Genomic DNA, 14,691 nt, shown 5'->3' with positions numbered 1-14,691 from the left:
CATGAGGAACTATCACTCAAAGAGGTCGAACTCTGTCGCAAAGATAAGGATATTTTTTTTAAAACCCAAGGATACTAAGCCGCTATGCAGCTTTTGTTTGGGTAAGTAGCGCTTTTCAGGGGTGAATGTTCGCAATCACTCGTGCCATTAAAATCTACCTCATCCATGCAGAATTGTGCCTTAGGGAACGGAAAGAAAGTAACTGTATGCGAGTAGGGTTTCTTGTGTTTTGCTGTGCGTGCATGTTGTGCCTCTGTTGTAAGACATAGCAATTACAGTAAGGAAATAAATCCTATAAGTCTATAAGGCTCGGGATTTTACTTTATATTTATTTTTATAACCTTTTATATGCTTTTCGATCATAAGATCTCAGTTGAGATTAAGCGAAAATTTATTTGCAGCGTTTCTATGCATTCAAGACATGGATTGTTCGTAAAACTGTCCGGCTTAATAGCTCGTTCAAGAAAATTAGAGGGGACTCGTAAGCTTCCCCTTCAAGGGCAACTGAGCAGTTTTTAGAATTCGATGATTTTAGCCGAGCCGAATGCTTGAAACTTGCAGGTGAAGCGTGCGAAATCTTTTTGAGCTAGGATTTTCAGGTGGTGATGTAATCGCCGACTAAAGAGGCATCGGCGTTCAGGCTTCTCTGCAGTGCAGAGCGACAGGCAGAGGCCTCAGTGATGAAGTCACGTACGGCGGCGCTAAGTTTCCAGCGATTGGATTGGATTGGAAAACGTTTATTGTCAGCACTGAGCCCTAGTGGGCATTATACTAGGTGGCTTCGAGCCCATGGCTCTTGGCGACCTTGTGAGCCCACTCAGTGGCCCGGACTTGCGTCAACGGGTCTGAGCTGGCCAGTATAGCCTCCCACCGCTCTAGAGAAGGGACTGGTAGTAGGTCCGCCGGTGGCGGCGCCTTTTTGCAGCTCCATAAAATGTGGTCGTATCCGGCTATCTCGCCGCATTGTTTGCAAGTAGCGTTGTATTGTGTTGGATACATGTGTGCTAGTCTCGACGGGCTAAAGAAGGCTCGCGTCTGGAGCCGACGCCACGTTACCTCCTGGCTTTTGTCGAGCTTTTTGTCTGGTGGCGGATAGATCCTCCTTTCCAGTTTAAACTGATTGGTGTATTCGTGAAATGATATGAATGCATCTCTCGTGAAATTTGGGGACTCGACCCGGCTCACTGCTCGGCTGACATAACCTCGAGCTATACTGTGAGCCAACTCGTTTCCCCTGTTCCCCGAGTGTGCCGGCACCCATATTAGTTCCACCTCTCTTTGGTCCCAGTCTTTATGTCTTAATATTCGTTCTGCCTCCTGGGAGATCATACCCCGCGCAAAATTGTTGATAGCCACCTTGGAGTCGCTAATTATGGTGACTGCTTTGGTGCTGGCCATTGCCATGGCGATAGCCGCCTCCTCCGCTGTCCCTGAGTTTTTTGTTTTGACCGAACCGGCCGTTAATGTTTCACCCGAGTCGTTCACGGCCACGACCACAAAGGAGTCGCCTCCTTCGTATTCCGCCGCGTCTACATAGGTTGTGTGTTCCGAGCCTTCGAGCTTGGCCTCAAGGGCCTTTGCTCTGGCTCTCCTCCTGCCTTCGTGAAAAGCAGGGTGCATGTTTTTTGGAAGTGGTTTAATAGTGAGTAATTTTCTAACTTTGGTCTGTAATTTTGCCTGTGCGTTTCTTTCCGGAATTTTATCATGTAATCCTAGGTTGCTCAGGATCTTTCTCCCCGGGGGTGAGGTCGCAAGCCTCCTTAGTTGCGCAAATATATGTGCCTCGCATAGTTCCGTGGTGGTGTTGTAGATCCCCAGTTTAAGAAGTCTTTCCGTAGGAGTGCAGTGGGGCAGCCCCAATGCTGCTTTATATGCCTGCCTTATGATCCCATCTATTTTGTTCTGTTCCGCCAGCCCTAGCTTGAGGTAGGGAACGGCGTAAACTATTCTGCTTATCACGAAAGCCTGAACCATTCGGCAGAGATCTTTCTCTTTGACTCCCCGTCTTTTGTTAGCTATTCGCCTTATGAGCCTAGTTGTCATGTTAATTGTGGACTTAAGCCTGTTTATTGTAGCGAAGAAGCGGTTGTTCCAAGGATGAAAAAGAATGCCGTCGAAGGTGAAGCTCACGAAGCCTTGTTTGGCGGGTTCGGAAGACGCATGGCAGCTAGTAGACGAAGGCAGTGGACATCTGAAATGTAGACAGTTATGACGTCATCACGAGTTTCCCCGCACTTCTCCATCGCAGTGAGGAGAAGCCTGAAAATCGTCGTGGTTTTAATCGGTGATTGCGTCGCCATTTTAAATGCTAGCGCAAAACTACTTTGCACGCATTACCAAGAAGCTTCATAGATTGGAATTCTCGAATAACCTCGAATTGTCAGAAAGCCATTTAACCCTCCCTTTAACGGCACGACGCAATAGCGTTAACGGGTTAATGCCCATATGTGCGGAATAGGGGATATTCAAAATTCCGCAAGTGCGCTTTCCCACATAACTAAGTTGACCCAAACAAGATGGCCGACTTCGCTATAAAGGAACTACGTGGGCTGCAGGACAGGCGCTAAAGGTGTGGATAGAATGTAAGAAACGTATTTTGGAAGAATCAAACAAAAAACCAGTATTTCTTGCTTTGTTTCAGCTGGAAACGCATGGTCAGCCATCTTGTTTGGGACAACATTGTTATGCGGGAAAGCGCACTTGCGGAATTTTGAATATCTGCATTCACAGATCCCTAGGAGTCGTCATACCACGCCTGGCAGAGTGGTGCAGCGATTAAGCGATGCTCCACTGCTCTGCAATGGTAGCGGCTGCCAACGTTGGAGCTTGTGCGACCCAGGTAGCTCTTCCCGAGCACCCTCTCGCTAACTGCTGCGAGAGATTGCTTGTGACGTCATCACAACCTGCCCACCAGATTGTGAGCAAACTGACCACCGTGGCAGGTGGCAGCATAGAGTTTCTTACTATTACCTAGAGGGAAAGCTGGCGGGCTGCACTTCAGCCACCATGGGCGCTCAAAGCATCATGGGGCGGTGAGCTACTTGTTGCGGGACAGTCGTAGTTTTTCGGGAACACAGAGTGTCATTACTTAGACGTTTCATTCCGAAAACGCTGTTCGTGTGCGCAGACGACTTTCGCGCGAACGCAGTGTGCAAAACCCATAGTAGTGAAAACGCGACGACACACGACGCCAATAAAAGGTTTCACTTTTCTGAAATGCCATTAAAAACCTCTTATAGTGTTTAAGCAACAAAATTTTTATTGAAAACATATTTACTTTTAAAAGTGCGCCTGTTAATTACGAAATATTAGTTTTTGTAGTGTTCATTACTTGGCCAATAGGAGAGCTAGCCATCCCTGATTTTGGGCGAACTTCGCACTTAAATGCTTTTCTGCTCGTTCGTTGCAATTTACAGACAGGATATTGAACGTGAGGACATTCTTGATTATCGAATATTGTTTATTTTTGCATTATTTTTGGTCTAAAGTTGATGTTCTGCAGTCGGTAGCTCACCGCCCCTGATGCTTTGAGCGCCCATGGTGGCTGAAGTGGTCTCGGGGGATCTCCATGCAAACTCCCATAGACGGGTTGCCAGCTTTCCCTCTAGGTAATAGTAAGAAACTCTATGGGTGGCAGTGAGAGGTTTTTCGCCGCTCCACAGGTTGTGACGACGTATCAAGGTCACATGACATTGCATGACCTCGGAGGTTGCTGCTCCGAAGATTTTCCCCTCACAACGCCAACGACGGCGACACCGAATTTCCTGCAGAACGAGAGCTTTATCGCTCTCGAGTTAAAATGCTTAAATTGCTACTTTCGGTTATACAAACACTTTTTAAGGCGGAAGCCTTTAATGCCTCATTGTTGTAAGGCAGCAGTTGCCGACAGAAATGTCACGCTTTAAATTGGTGAATTTGCTATTCACTTATCTTCGAACGCCCCATTCTGTTTAATTTTTTTGGCAATAATGTTCCTATTTTGAGGTCATATGACTACTTACCATGCGGCACAATGGTCCGGGGTTCAAGTTCTGTGCGGCTGTGCATCCGCTGTGCTCTTTGGAGATATCATTGTGTAGAAAAAATGCGTGGAGAAAAAGAAACCCAAAGTGTGGCGGTCACGTCACTTCCACTCTCCACTTCGCTAGACCTCACGTTGCAAATGATGCAGGATATTGTTCGTAGTAGTTCAGGAAACTCCGGTAACTCTCTGTCCCGCAGCCGACCTGCACGATCGAGAGAAAACAGCTTTGGCAGATGCTGTCGAGCTAGTTGGGCTTTATTTTGCAAAGCCACAAGGAATTGCGGTAAATGACGACACACAGCAGAGACAGGATGAGTGCGAGAAGCACAGAAGTTGTATATGACTGTTCCCGAAATTTCATAATAAAACTAAGCATTCAATATACCGGGAGTGGAAGCGAATACTTCTGGTATAGTCTTCAAAGATAGGCTTTATGAGATATGAAATATATGGCTTTTGTAGCACAATAAAAAGAGTTGTGGCGCATGACACAAAACAGATGAATCGTGTTGATTGTAGTAGCTGGGTAACTAAATTTTATTAAACAGTTCTTGAACTATTTGAATTAGAAGCCTGATTGTAATTATAGATTTCTAGCTGGTGGTTAGCAGTACGCAAATCAGTTTGTGCAACACAAAAACGCGATCGCGCTCGGTGCTTTAGCCTATCCAATCCTGGCCATTCAGCGTGCCGTTGGAAAACCCCGACCCTCATCCGCCCACCTGGCTCTCTGCTATCCCCCCCCCCACCTGCACCGTATCCTGAACCGTATAAAGATCAATGCCGAACCCCTAACTCAAGACAAGAAACAACTCCTCCCCGAAGTACACAGAATGCTCACTCTCAAACCCTACCTAAAAACATACATCCTACGCACCACTAGGGAAGGCGCAAGGCGAGAGTCCGCGCCTTACACGCCAAATACAAGGACTACTCCGCGGCCGCATACGTGGGCGAGGCGCAATATCTAACACCGCACAAAGCGTACGCGATAGCCAAATGACAGGGCCGGTTCGTCCCTAACAGCCGCCACGATACACACCACCTCCTCCGAGACGGCGGAGGAAGCGGCAATTGCATTAGTCATAGCCAACACATCAGCTGACATTATTTTCAGCGATTCGAAAGCAGCCATACGCAACTTTGCGAGGGGCCGCGTCTCCCCCATCTCCCTTCAAATCCTCAGAAGCACCCTCCACACCCCCGCAAGGGAGATCGAGCGCGGTATGGGTACCGGCCTACTCGGGCAACCCGGGCAGCCCACGATTACGCCCGAGGTTTCGTCGGCCGGGCAGTGGGCTCCTCTGACCCGAGTTTCTCGAGGGATGGCTTGAACTCGTTTCACGACACAAGTCAACATTTTCGCCTCGAAAGACGCACCTTCCCTCCGCCGCATAAAACGCTCACAAAGACACAGGAGCCCACGTGGCGTCACTTGCAAACCCATTCGCACCCCGACCCGGCGGTTCTTTTTGCTCATGTACAAAATCGAGTACTATTGCAGTCAGGGTCTTCTCGCGCGATTTTCGCGTGCTGCTATGCTGCGATTCACCCCCCGTTAGTCTCTTTCTCGGCAGTTAGTCTGTTCAGTTTGCGCACGGCGCGCATTTTTGGCAAGGAGTGTGTCGTGTGCAAATTTAGGGACTAAAGAGCCCTTTTTAGGACTAAAGTTGTCTTTACTCCCCACTGGGCCGGTTTTTTTCTTAGAGTGCACCTTGAACCACTTTCTGCCGGTGAATAAATGTTTTCCAATCCAACAACAAAAAAATTCTTGCAAAAAGAAGGGAAAGCGAAATTTCTGAAGGTCAAATCAGGACTTTAGATATGCTGTTCCGCTAAGAGTTCAAGAGTTCTATTTAGGACACAGGACTAGTGCAAGGGCGTCACAAGTAAAGAGATGGTTTATTTTTTGTTAATGGGATTTAACGTCCCAAAGCGACTCAGGCTATGAGGGACGCCGTAATTGAAGGCTCCGGATAATTTCGACCACCTGGGGTTCATTAACCTGCACTGACATTGCACAGTACACGGGCCTCAAGCATTTCGCCTCCATCGAAATGCGACTGCCGTGACCGAGATCGAACCTACGTCTTTCCGGTCAGTAGCCGAGCACCGTAACTATTAAGCCACCGCAGCGTGTAGACAACGGCTCCAAGGACGCGTCCATGTACGCGTCAACAACAATACGTCTTTCTTTTTTTATTCCTGTCTTTAAACTGCTATGTACAGATAAACGCAATACGAAAAGGAGCACATAGTCTGTGCATCAAATGAACTGTGCACCAAATGAACTATGTTCTGAGCATTTTTTGTATGAACGAAAAACTGCATTTCCTAGTCATATGGATGAAACATTTAACATTTCCTGAAACTGAAATCTGATACTGTGCACCTGGCCATTTTGCCACTCCCTGTGCATCAGGGCTTTCTCCTGTGCGTGTATTTTTTCCTTCTTGATTTTCCTTTTTCTTCTCCCTAAGCACAAGGCAGTGGTTGCACGGTGAGCTGTACGTTTCAGGCGCTGAGCGAGAAATGGGTGCAGTTGAAATTCCGCCACTGCGGTGGCTCAGTGGTTATGGTGCTCGGCTGCTGGCCCGAAAGACGCGGGTTCGATCCCGGCCGCGGCGGTTGAATTTCTTTGGAGGAGAAATTCTAGACGCCCGTGTACTGTGCGATGTCAGTGCACGTTGAAGAACCCCAGGTGGTCGATATTTCCGGAGCCCTCCACTACGGCGTCTCTCATAGCCTTAGTCGCTTTGGGACGTTAAACCCCATAAACCAAACCAGTTGAAATTCCATGCATGATTAGTCTGCCTAGCTTGCGGGACATCTATGTTTTTCTAAAGACAAATATTTCAGCCGCTCACATTTTCCAGATTAACCCATCTTTCGTTGTGCTGCTGCTCTTTCATTTTAACCACTGGCGGCTGGCTGCTCTGGGCCTCCACAGTGTTTCCCGGGTCGCTGTAAGGAATAGTCGTCACTGGCACACTGACCACCTTGTCAGCTTCATCGATAAGGTCCTGGAGGGCGTAAATGTACTCGATAGCCTTGTGCAGCGTCTTGACCTGCGGATGGACAAGGCACTGAGATTCATGTCAACGCTTCACTGCGTGTTGGGGTGAGTTAACGCGGGGCACCGGAACAAAATTCAGCCAATGACCACGCGCCCAGTTTCATCAAAAATTTCTACGTCGTACTGCGCATATGTTGACGCCTGCAGGACTTCGGCTAATTTTTTTGTGCTTCTTCTACCAGTGTTAAGGTTCAGAGACTCCAAGGATAACAATCAAAAGATCCGCCGCTGTGCTCCAGTGGTTATGGCTATCGGTTGCTGACCGGAAAGACGTGGGTTCGATCCCGGCCGCGGCGGTCGAATTTCGATGGAGGTGAAATTCTAGAGATCCGTGTACTGTGCGCTGTCAGTACACGTTAAAGAACCCCAAGTAGTCGAAATTGCCGGAGCCCTTCACTACGGCGCCACTCATATATCCTGAGTCGCTGTGGGGACGCTAAACTGTCGTAAACCGTAACGATCAAAAGCGTCCTGAGTTTGTCGGCCCTTCGAACTTCGTAACAGGGTGAGAGCAAAGCCGGGAAACTGTTCGTCGTCTAAGTCAGGATTTAGCCTTTTTATTTTCAACAAAAGGTTGTTCGTTGAGAGTTTATGTTTCGTCAGGAGCAAATCATTCTTTCAAATTGGAGTTGGTTACCTGCAATTCGAGGGTGCCTGGCTGCACGCATTTTCCTCTGTTTTTATAGAATAGTAAACGGCTGTATTCTGCTTTGAAATACATTGTCAAACAGCTGACTAGGTATTAGCCTGCAGGCTCAGTTACTTCATGCTGGCTTGTGTTTTCATTGTTCCACAAAAACTTATGTGTATCCTTTTCGTCAGTGGCTACAGAAAAGCTACAGGATTCCAAAACAGTAGAAGTCAATCGTGTACAGGTGCTTACTATTCTATCGATCAAAAGTCGCAGTTTATAACTTTGAGAGAGTGTAAGTGAGGAACTGAACTAAGATTGTTATTCGTTCCTCTACACATTTAATCACCAGTGCGTCGTTTTAGCGTTAACTGTCTTCAGTGTTCATGTAAACACTGTTATCCAGACATCGCAAACTTTCCGCTCACCTTGGACAGCCTCTTAGCTCTGTTCTCGACGGGCACGCACTTTCGTAACACAGAGAACGCGCTGTTGACAGCCTCAACCCTGCGTCTTTCCCGGGCGTTCCTCCGTGCAACCAGGTGCGGGGGCTTCTCTCGATGAGGTGCCGCTCGCTTGGTGGCGCCACAAGACCGGGAGTATGAGCCGGCTGTCGAAAACGACGACGACGAGACCACGGCGGCGCCACAGGCATCGCTGCTGGTTGCACTGGCTACCGCCGAGAGAGGGCGCTCGCTGTCAGGAACACTGACGCTCGAAGTCTGTGAGGTATCCTCGGCAGGAGATTTCGAGACTTGGTGAGACTCCCAGCTGGCCGAGCTATCTGGTGGTGGGGTCTCTGGCTCGAAAGTTTGCTCCGCATGACTGCGCAGAGGAGGAAGGCAATGAACGGTGCGTCTTATTGGAAAGCAGAGGCACTGTGCGTGCTTATACAATGGATCGAGTTAAAAAAATATCAACTTCTACGTGTCTTTTTTATCATTTCGAATGCAGAAGCGATAATTGTTTTCCCCACTGATAGGGAGAACGTTGATCAGCCCAAAATGTAGTAAAGTATCCACCAAAGATACGGAGCACGCTAGCCAACACCATTATCACATGACTTTAAATTAGCCATTTTGTTTTATTAACGGCGCAATGCCATCCCCTATTCTACTTCGATTCTATCCCCTTGTTTACTGTGTTAAACGCTGGCTGTATGTATTTATGTACATTCCTGTAGTTCGTTTTTTATTGGCTTTCTTAACGACAACGCTTGTATTGACCTTCAAGGAGAGCGGACAATGTTAATGAGAAAAATGGAATAAATAAAGTTAATTTTTGCCTTTCCCAGGCGTCGTTAATTTGGACCGGAGTTAAAGGCCCCGTCCTCCAGAAAATCCGGCGTCGCGTTGTGAGCCAAAAATCACGATTATGTCTAGAGCAGGGGGTCCTCAGAGACCAACCCTGGAGGCAGGTTACGTGACCTTGCGGCTTCGCATGACTTACCCATTGGACAGTGAGTAAACTGCCCAACGTGGCGGGTGGCAGTTAAATTAATTATCGGTTGCTCGGGAAGAGCAACCTCGGTCGCACAAGACCCGCCGCTGGGAGCACCTGCCATCGCAGGGCAGTGGCGCATCGCTAAACCGCTGCGGCACAAAGGGTATGAAGACTCCCAGGGATCTACGATCATAAAGTAGAGAACGACCTTTTGCATATATGGGAATTAACCCATTAAGATATCGCATCATACCCTTAAGGCGGAGCTTAGGTGCCTCCTCCAATGTTTGCTAACTTGTTAGGATTGCGAAAGGCTGTGACAGATATCTTCTGGCTTCTGACGACCTGCAGGCTTGACAAATGTGCGACACTATTTATTAGTGTCTCAAGTGACCGCAGGAGTGTTTCCAGGAAATCATCATCATTATGGCTGTTGAACTAACCTTAACAAAGCAAGGAATGTGAAGACTCTCTAACAACAAAGCTTTCGAGAATAATTGCAACAGAAAACGAGCGCAAGCTGAAGAAAATGAGTGAATGTTGTTATTTTCTTTTAAGGATCAGTCACCTTTAGATGGTACCAGCTTTCTGCATTAACTTGCAGGCGTTTCACAATTTTTTTTGGCCGAAGACTTTTGTAGTCATTGAGCCGGTTTCCTAGGCACCGAGCACAAAAGCGGGCTAAAATAGCATCAAAATGTGGAACAGAATTGGGGGAATAGGGAATTTAGTGGAATTTAGGAATTAGTGCCACGAAACGTATATCGGATCAAAATTTTCATATGGCCAAGTTGATTCATTCCAAGATGTAGGTTAAACCAGCACAGCTAAACAAGGTTGCGTTGTTTTTTTGAGCTGACTACCAATTCTTCATTGTTCTGCAATCCAGTACAATGCCAACACTGGACCACGTGTTAATCAAACTGCTGAATGACACAGTGCAATGAAATCACCTCAGAAGACGCAAAATAAAGGAAACGGTCAACAATCTACCGTTGCAGCACATGCGAAGACAAGGCATAGACAACCAAGACAAGGCATAGGCTATATTGCACAACCACTCGAGAACACGACACCCAATCTCGAACAAAGCGAAACAAAGACCTCAAACAGCAGTCACCTTGCAGCTAATGGAAGCAAAAAACATGAAGAATGGTGAATTCGCAGATGAATAAAGAAACTGCATGCAGCGCTCGTCGTGTTTTCTGTTTTTCATATCCGTGTTTAGTTGCACTGGATTAGTTACATCTTGACAACTATGTTTCTCGTGTAACTAAAAATCTCGTCCCTGATACAGTGAAAGATCATTTAATGGATAGCCTTCTTCTTTTGTTATCACAAGCAGAGGAGATGTTGCTATCGATATTCATGGTTGGTTTCGTAGATAAGTGTTGGGATTCTCGCTTCTGTCTTGAAAAATCTTGTCACGTCTTCCTCCTGAATTCGCAGACGCACTGCCTCTCCCACGCTGTCCGCTTGCATTTGAAATCACTATTATTGTCTTCAAAGTTTTTTCTGTGCACGAAGGAGCTCGCAAAGAGCTCGCATTGGTTCCTACATCGATTCCTCTCCTTCCGTTCCCACGGCAAAGCCGTAAACTAATCGCTAAGTTACGCTCAATAATAAAGTCACCGAAAGCCTGACCGGTCCGCCCTTTCCCTGTCAGCAAAGACGCTCCATGGTGCGAGGCGCTTTTGACAAATTTCTGTTTCTCTGCACGCTCGTAGAAGACGCGCTTGAGGTACACTAACCCTCCCCCTTTCCGTCTTGGCGGCGTCTAATCTGGCCAGTACACTTTCCCGCTCAGGAGACGAGCAAGCTGTGAAGCGGCTTCGCAGTATTTTCTCACGGCGCTTGCGCGGGAAGCACGCCTGTATCTGCGACAGCCATTAAATCGGCTCCTCCACGTCCTGTGGGAACCGGGCTTTCGCTCAGCAATTACGGTATGTTTGCTAAGACATCTTTCAGAGGGCCAGGTGAGGACGGACACTTTTTCTTACCAGCGGTTTCTCAGCTTTATGGCCGAAAAGCTCCGACAGGCGTTCTGTTTAAGCGTTCAATATGCCGGCTTTAAAGTATATTCCTAGACGTCAACAGTGGATGAAACGAACCAGTGGCAGCTGTTATGTTCGAGGTGCCCTGATTTTCGATGAAGCCTAGCTTTCACTGAATAAGCCTAGCTTTCACTGAATAAAGAACTGTTGCGTGACAGTTCTTTGCTTCTCGTTCCCTACAACAGCGTAATGTGAGAAAGCGTGAGAAAGAAGCACGGCGCCGACCAAGAAGCAAGAAGGTGCCCCGTTCCTTCCGCACTTTTAATTCTTAAAACGCTCCTGGGGAAGAAGTAGTTTATGGAAATCATGTTTACTTATGGTTTAGTTTCAAGAGCGGTGCCAGGCAGCTTGCGTAAGTCAGCAGGAAATAGCTGTCACTACGAGCTAACTTGTTCGGAGCCGTGTTTGCATCATGTACGTATTTTCTCTAACAACAATGTGCAATATATCTCTGTACCTAATCCTTAAACTATAGGGTGTGCATGTTATTTTTGGGGGCAATAAAATTATTCTCTTCCTTTCCTCCGCGCCATATTCGGCGGAAATAAATGTTCTTCCTCCTCCTCTTCCTTTCCTTCTTTATTTAAAAAGGTTTCAAGCAGTACCTTTGCAACATGCGTCACGAGCACCTTTCCTCTAAAGCAAAGCATTTGAGTGTTACTTTGTCTCTGAACCCATTAGGGTTGCGTGCTTGCTCAATGCAAAGAGGGTATTACGGCTGATCTCAAAAAGAGTAAAATTTTAATATAAACTCTCCAGACCCCAAAAGCAGACGTTAAATTTCTGTGAGTGTGTGCAGCCTGACGACGTTCTTTGCGCTATTAATATGTAACCCTTCCATAATGGCGGCTGTCTTTGACAGAACAAAAGTTAACCTGTACACATGACCTAGAAGTGTTGGCGACGAGTTACTACCAGCACGTGTTCTTCATAGCAACTTTTTCTGGCTGCCACGTCAATACTATCCACTTGTTATAAGCTGATGCAAAGTGGAAACTTGGTGTGACAATACAAGAAAACAAAAAAGAAGGCAAACGGGAAAGAGTTTTTGTGAAGCTTCGCTTGACGGACCCGTCACGCTCCAATAGTTAGTAGCAACATAATGTTATGAGCATATGCCGTAAGTGCGCTACGTGTCCCGATGGTCACGCATGGTCGTGCGGCTCCTCTTTTGACAACGCAGGGGGGTACACAATGAAAAGAGTTGGCCTGAGAAGTGGCAGAAACAAAGAACAGAGAAAAAAAAGGGCAGTGCTTGTAGGCAGCAGATTCCAGTCGGCAGGTTGGACGTTCGCATTCTCAGAAAGCGTAAAGCATTTAGTCGGCAAGCTTTAATGTGGTGACAACCTCACTGAAAGCTTATCGGCATTGCCATGGGGCAATGAAAGCGACAATTAGAGGGCCAGTGTAGCTACCGTTCAAGGTCGCATGGCTGTTCGCGCAGCGCGGATGGGCTGTCACTACTATTTTAAGACGATGAAAGCAGCAAGATATATATACGCTCGCTTCTTAGAGCTATCATCCTCAAAGCCTGGCGCAAAGATCCAAAATCTTTTTGCAGTTATGTATCACATTAGCGCCAAAGTATACAGTATGTATATGATGCTCGTGATGTTAATATGCATGCGGCATTGACACTACAATTATTATGTGGTCCAACACAGATGCAGTTACCAATCTTGCTGGAGATAGGCTTTAATAGAATAAACTTCTGTTCCTAAGAAAGAGCTATTATTTTTAGAGGAGCATTTCACACCAAACTTCAGCACGGACCGTTTGCATCAGTCTTCGGGGAGGAAATCGAAAATCTCCGAAGGAATCAAAAGTAAACGATCAAACATTACTTTCACTATCCTTGAGGTGCTTGCACACCATGAAATATTTAGCTCGATCTATTCGCGTATCTCGGGCATGAGTGATATAGATCAGCTTCTGACGTAAGGGCATCTTACGTAACGCTAGACTCATTGAGTCAATATGGTCAACATAGATACCGCGTATGAAAGGTTCGCGGCATAGACTCAGGAGCCTGTACAACGAATGCACTCACGCACAGTGAGCGCTTTAGAATGCTCTCTTTTCTGATGAACAGCTATCTAGCTTGCCTGTGTAAAGCGAGTTTCATGAGAAGGATAGCAATCGTGGTGCCGGAAGGTGTACATTGGAAGAGCGGCCCTATAAATTTATACAACAAAACAAGCAGCTCAAACTAACATAAAAGTTTAATCGACTTTTGGTTGGTTTTTGGTTTTTGAGGAAAGGAAATGATGCAGTAACTGTCTTACGTATCTCGATGGACACCCGAACCACGCCATAAGAGAAGGAACGAAGGAGGAAGTGAAAGAAGAAAGAGGTGCCATAGTGGAGGTGTCAGAAATAATTTCGACCACCTGGGGATCATTAACGTGCACTGACATCACACAGCACACAGGCTTCTTTTTGCGTTTCGCCTCCATCGTATCATGGCCGCTGCGGTCGGATTTGAACCCGGGTACTACGGCTCAGTAGGTTCTTTTGGACCCATTTTGGTAGTCCGTACAGTTTGTCTGAGTTAGGATAAAACCTATCTTACATTATTTGTCCTCACCACAAATATAACCGGAATATAAACCTCCGAACGTATTCGCTAAGAAATATTTCCAGCCATCATACCGAGAAGTGAGAAGGGAAAGAGCCGGTTTGAGGTTAGAGTAAAGGTGACGAGCAGAGCACTACATGTGCTGAAGCTAAGAGACCTTCCGTAACACCAAACAAGATTATCACAAGATGTGGACACAAGAACACAACAAAAGACAAATACATGCGGCGTGTTAGATACTGTACACTCTAAACATTCGAAAAGAATTAGTTGCTTGCATATGACCTGTCCGCCTTTCTCAATCGCACGAAAAGGGTGGCATTCTGGTGAATTTATCTGAATGTTCCACTTGCATGCAAAGAATTAGAGTCAAAAGCAATGAGCTCAACTACCTCGGACACAATCCTGGCAATGACGTAAGTGGTGTTGCGGACCAAGCGGCGGCGGCAGCGTGACGAGCGTAAAAAGCGGACGCCATCTCCTCGCTGGAAGGCGGACTCGGCAGGAGAGTCGTCATACCCGGGGCGATCTGAAGCTCTGACTAGCGCTCGCGGCGTCACTTCTTTTTTTCCCTTTTCGGGAGGGCAACTCTCAGACCAAACAGGAGAGGAGGAGGAGCTGCGAGTGAGAGGAAAAGCGGAAGAGCCGTGACGTCACGACCAATGGGCGAGCGCCAATTCGAGTCTCCTCCTCACTCGCCCAACCGGATTGTCACACCGCAATCGAAACACGCGCCGTGGACGCGAGCGCACGAAAAAGAATGCACAAAGCAAAAGTAAATGTCGAAAGGGCCGAGAACGCGGGAGAGGTTCAAAAGTGGAGCTGTTATCCCCGACGCTCTCCACTTCCTCCACTTCCTTTCCTTGTCAATATGCTGCCTACGGC

At 47.1% G+C, this 14,691-nt stretch overlaps 1 protein-coding gene across 1 annotated transcript; it reads right to left on the bottom strand.

Annotated features, from left to right (window-relative positions):
- Positions 1–2,071: 2,071 nt before the first annotated feature.
- LOC149331089 (uncharacterized) lies at positions 2,072–14,323 on the bottom strand. Its single transcript, XM_089560094.1, has 5 exons — positions 14,199–14,323; positions 8,160–8,556; positions 6,892–7,092; positions 4,002–4,226; positions 2,072–2,191 (listed from the first exon to the last, which is right to left on the bottom strand). Exons 1-4 carry the CDS (start codon positions 14,321–14,323, stop codon positions 4,152–4,154), a joined length of 798 nt encoding a protein of 265 aa, XP_089416220.1. The 3' UTR covers positions 2,072–2,191; positions 4,002–4,151.
- Between the last annotated feature and the right edge of the window lie 368 nt (positions 14,324–14,691).

This window comes from Amblyomma mixtum, chromosome 9 (genome assembly GCF_055824585.1).
Source record: "Amblyomma mixtum isolate Tamu chromosome 9, ASM5582458v1, whole genome shotgun sequence".
Classification (NCBI taxonomy): Eukaryota; Metazoa; Arthropoda; class Arachnida; order Ixodida; family Ixodidae; genus Amblyomma; species Amblyomma mixtum.
The sequence above is the reverse complement of the archived record's forward strand: the minus strand, read 5'-3'. Positions and strand labels throughout refer to the sequence as shown.

Coding starts and splice junctions, on each gene's coding strand:
- LOC149331089 (XM_089560094.1), bottom strand. CDS start 14,323: ATGACGACTCTCCTGCCGAGTCCGCCTTCCAGCGAGGAGATGGCGTCC. Junction 8,557..14,198: donor TTGCCAGGATTGTGTCCGAG/GTAGTTGAGCTC, acceptor TCCTCTGCGCAG/TCATGCGGAGCAAACTTTCG. Junction 4,227..6,891: donor GATGGGTTAATCTGGAAAAT/GTGAGCGGCTGA, acceptor TCGATCGTGCAG/GTCGGCTGCGGGACAGAGAG.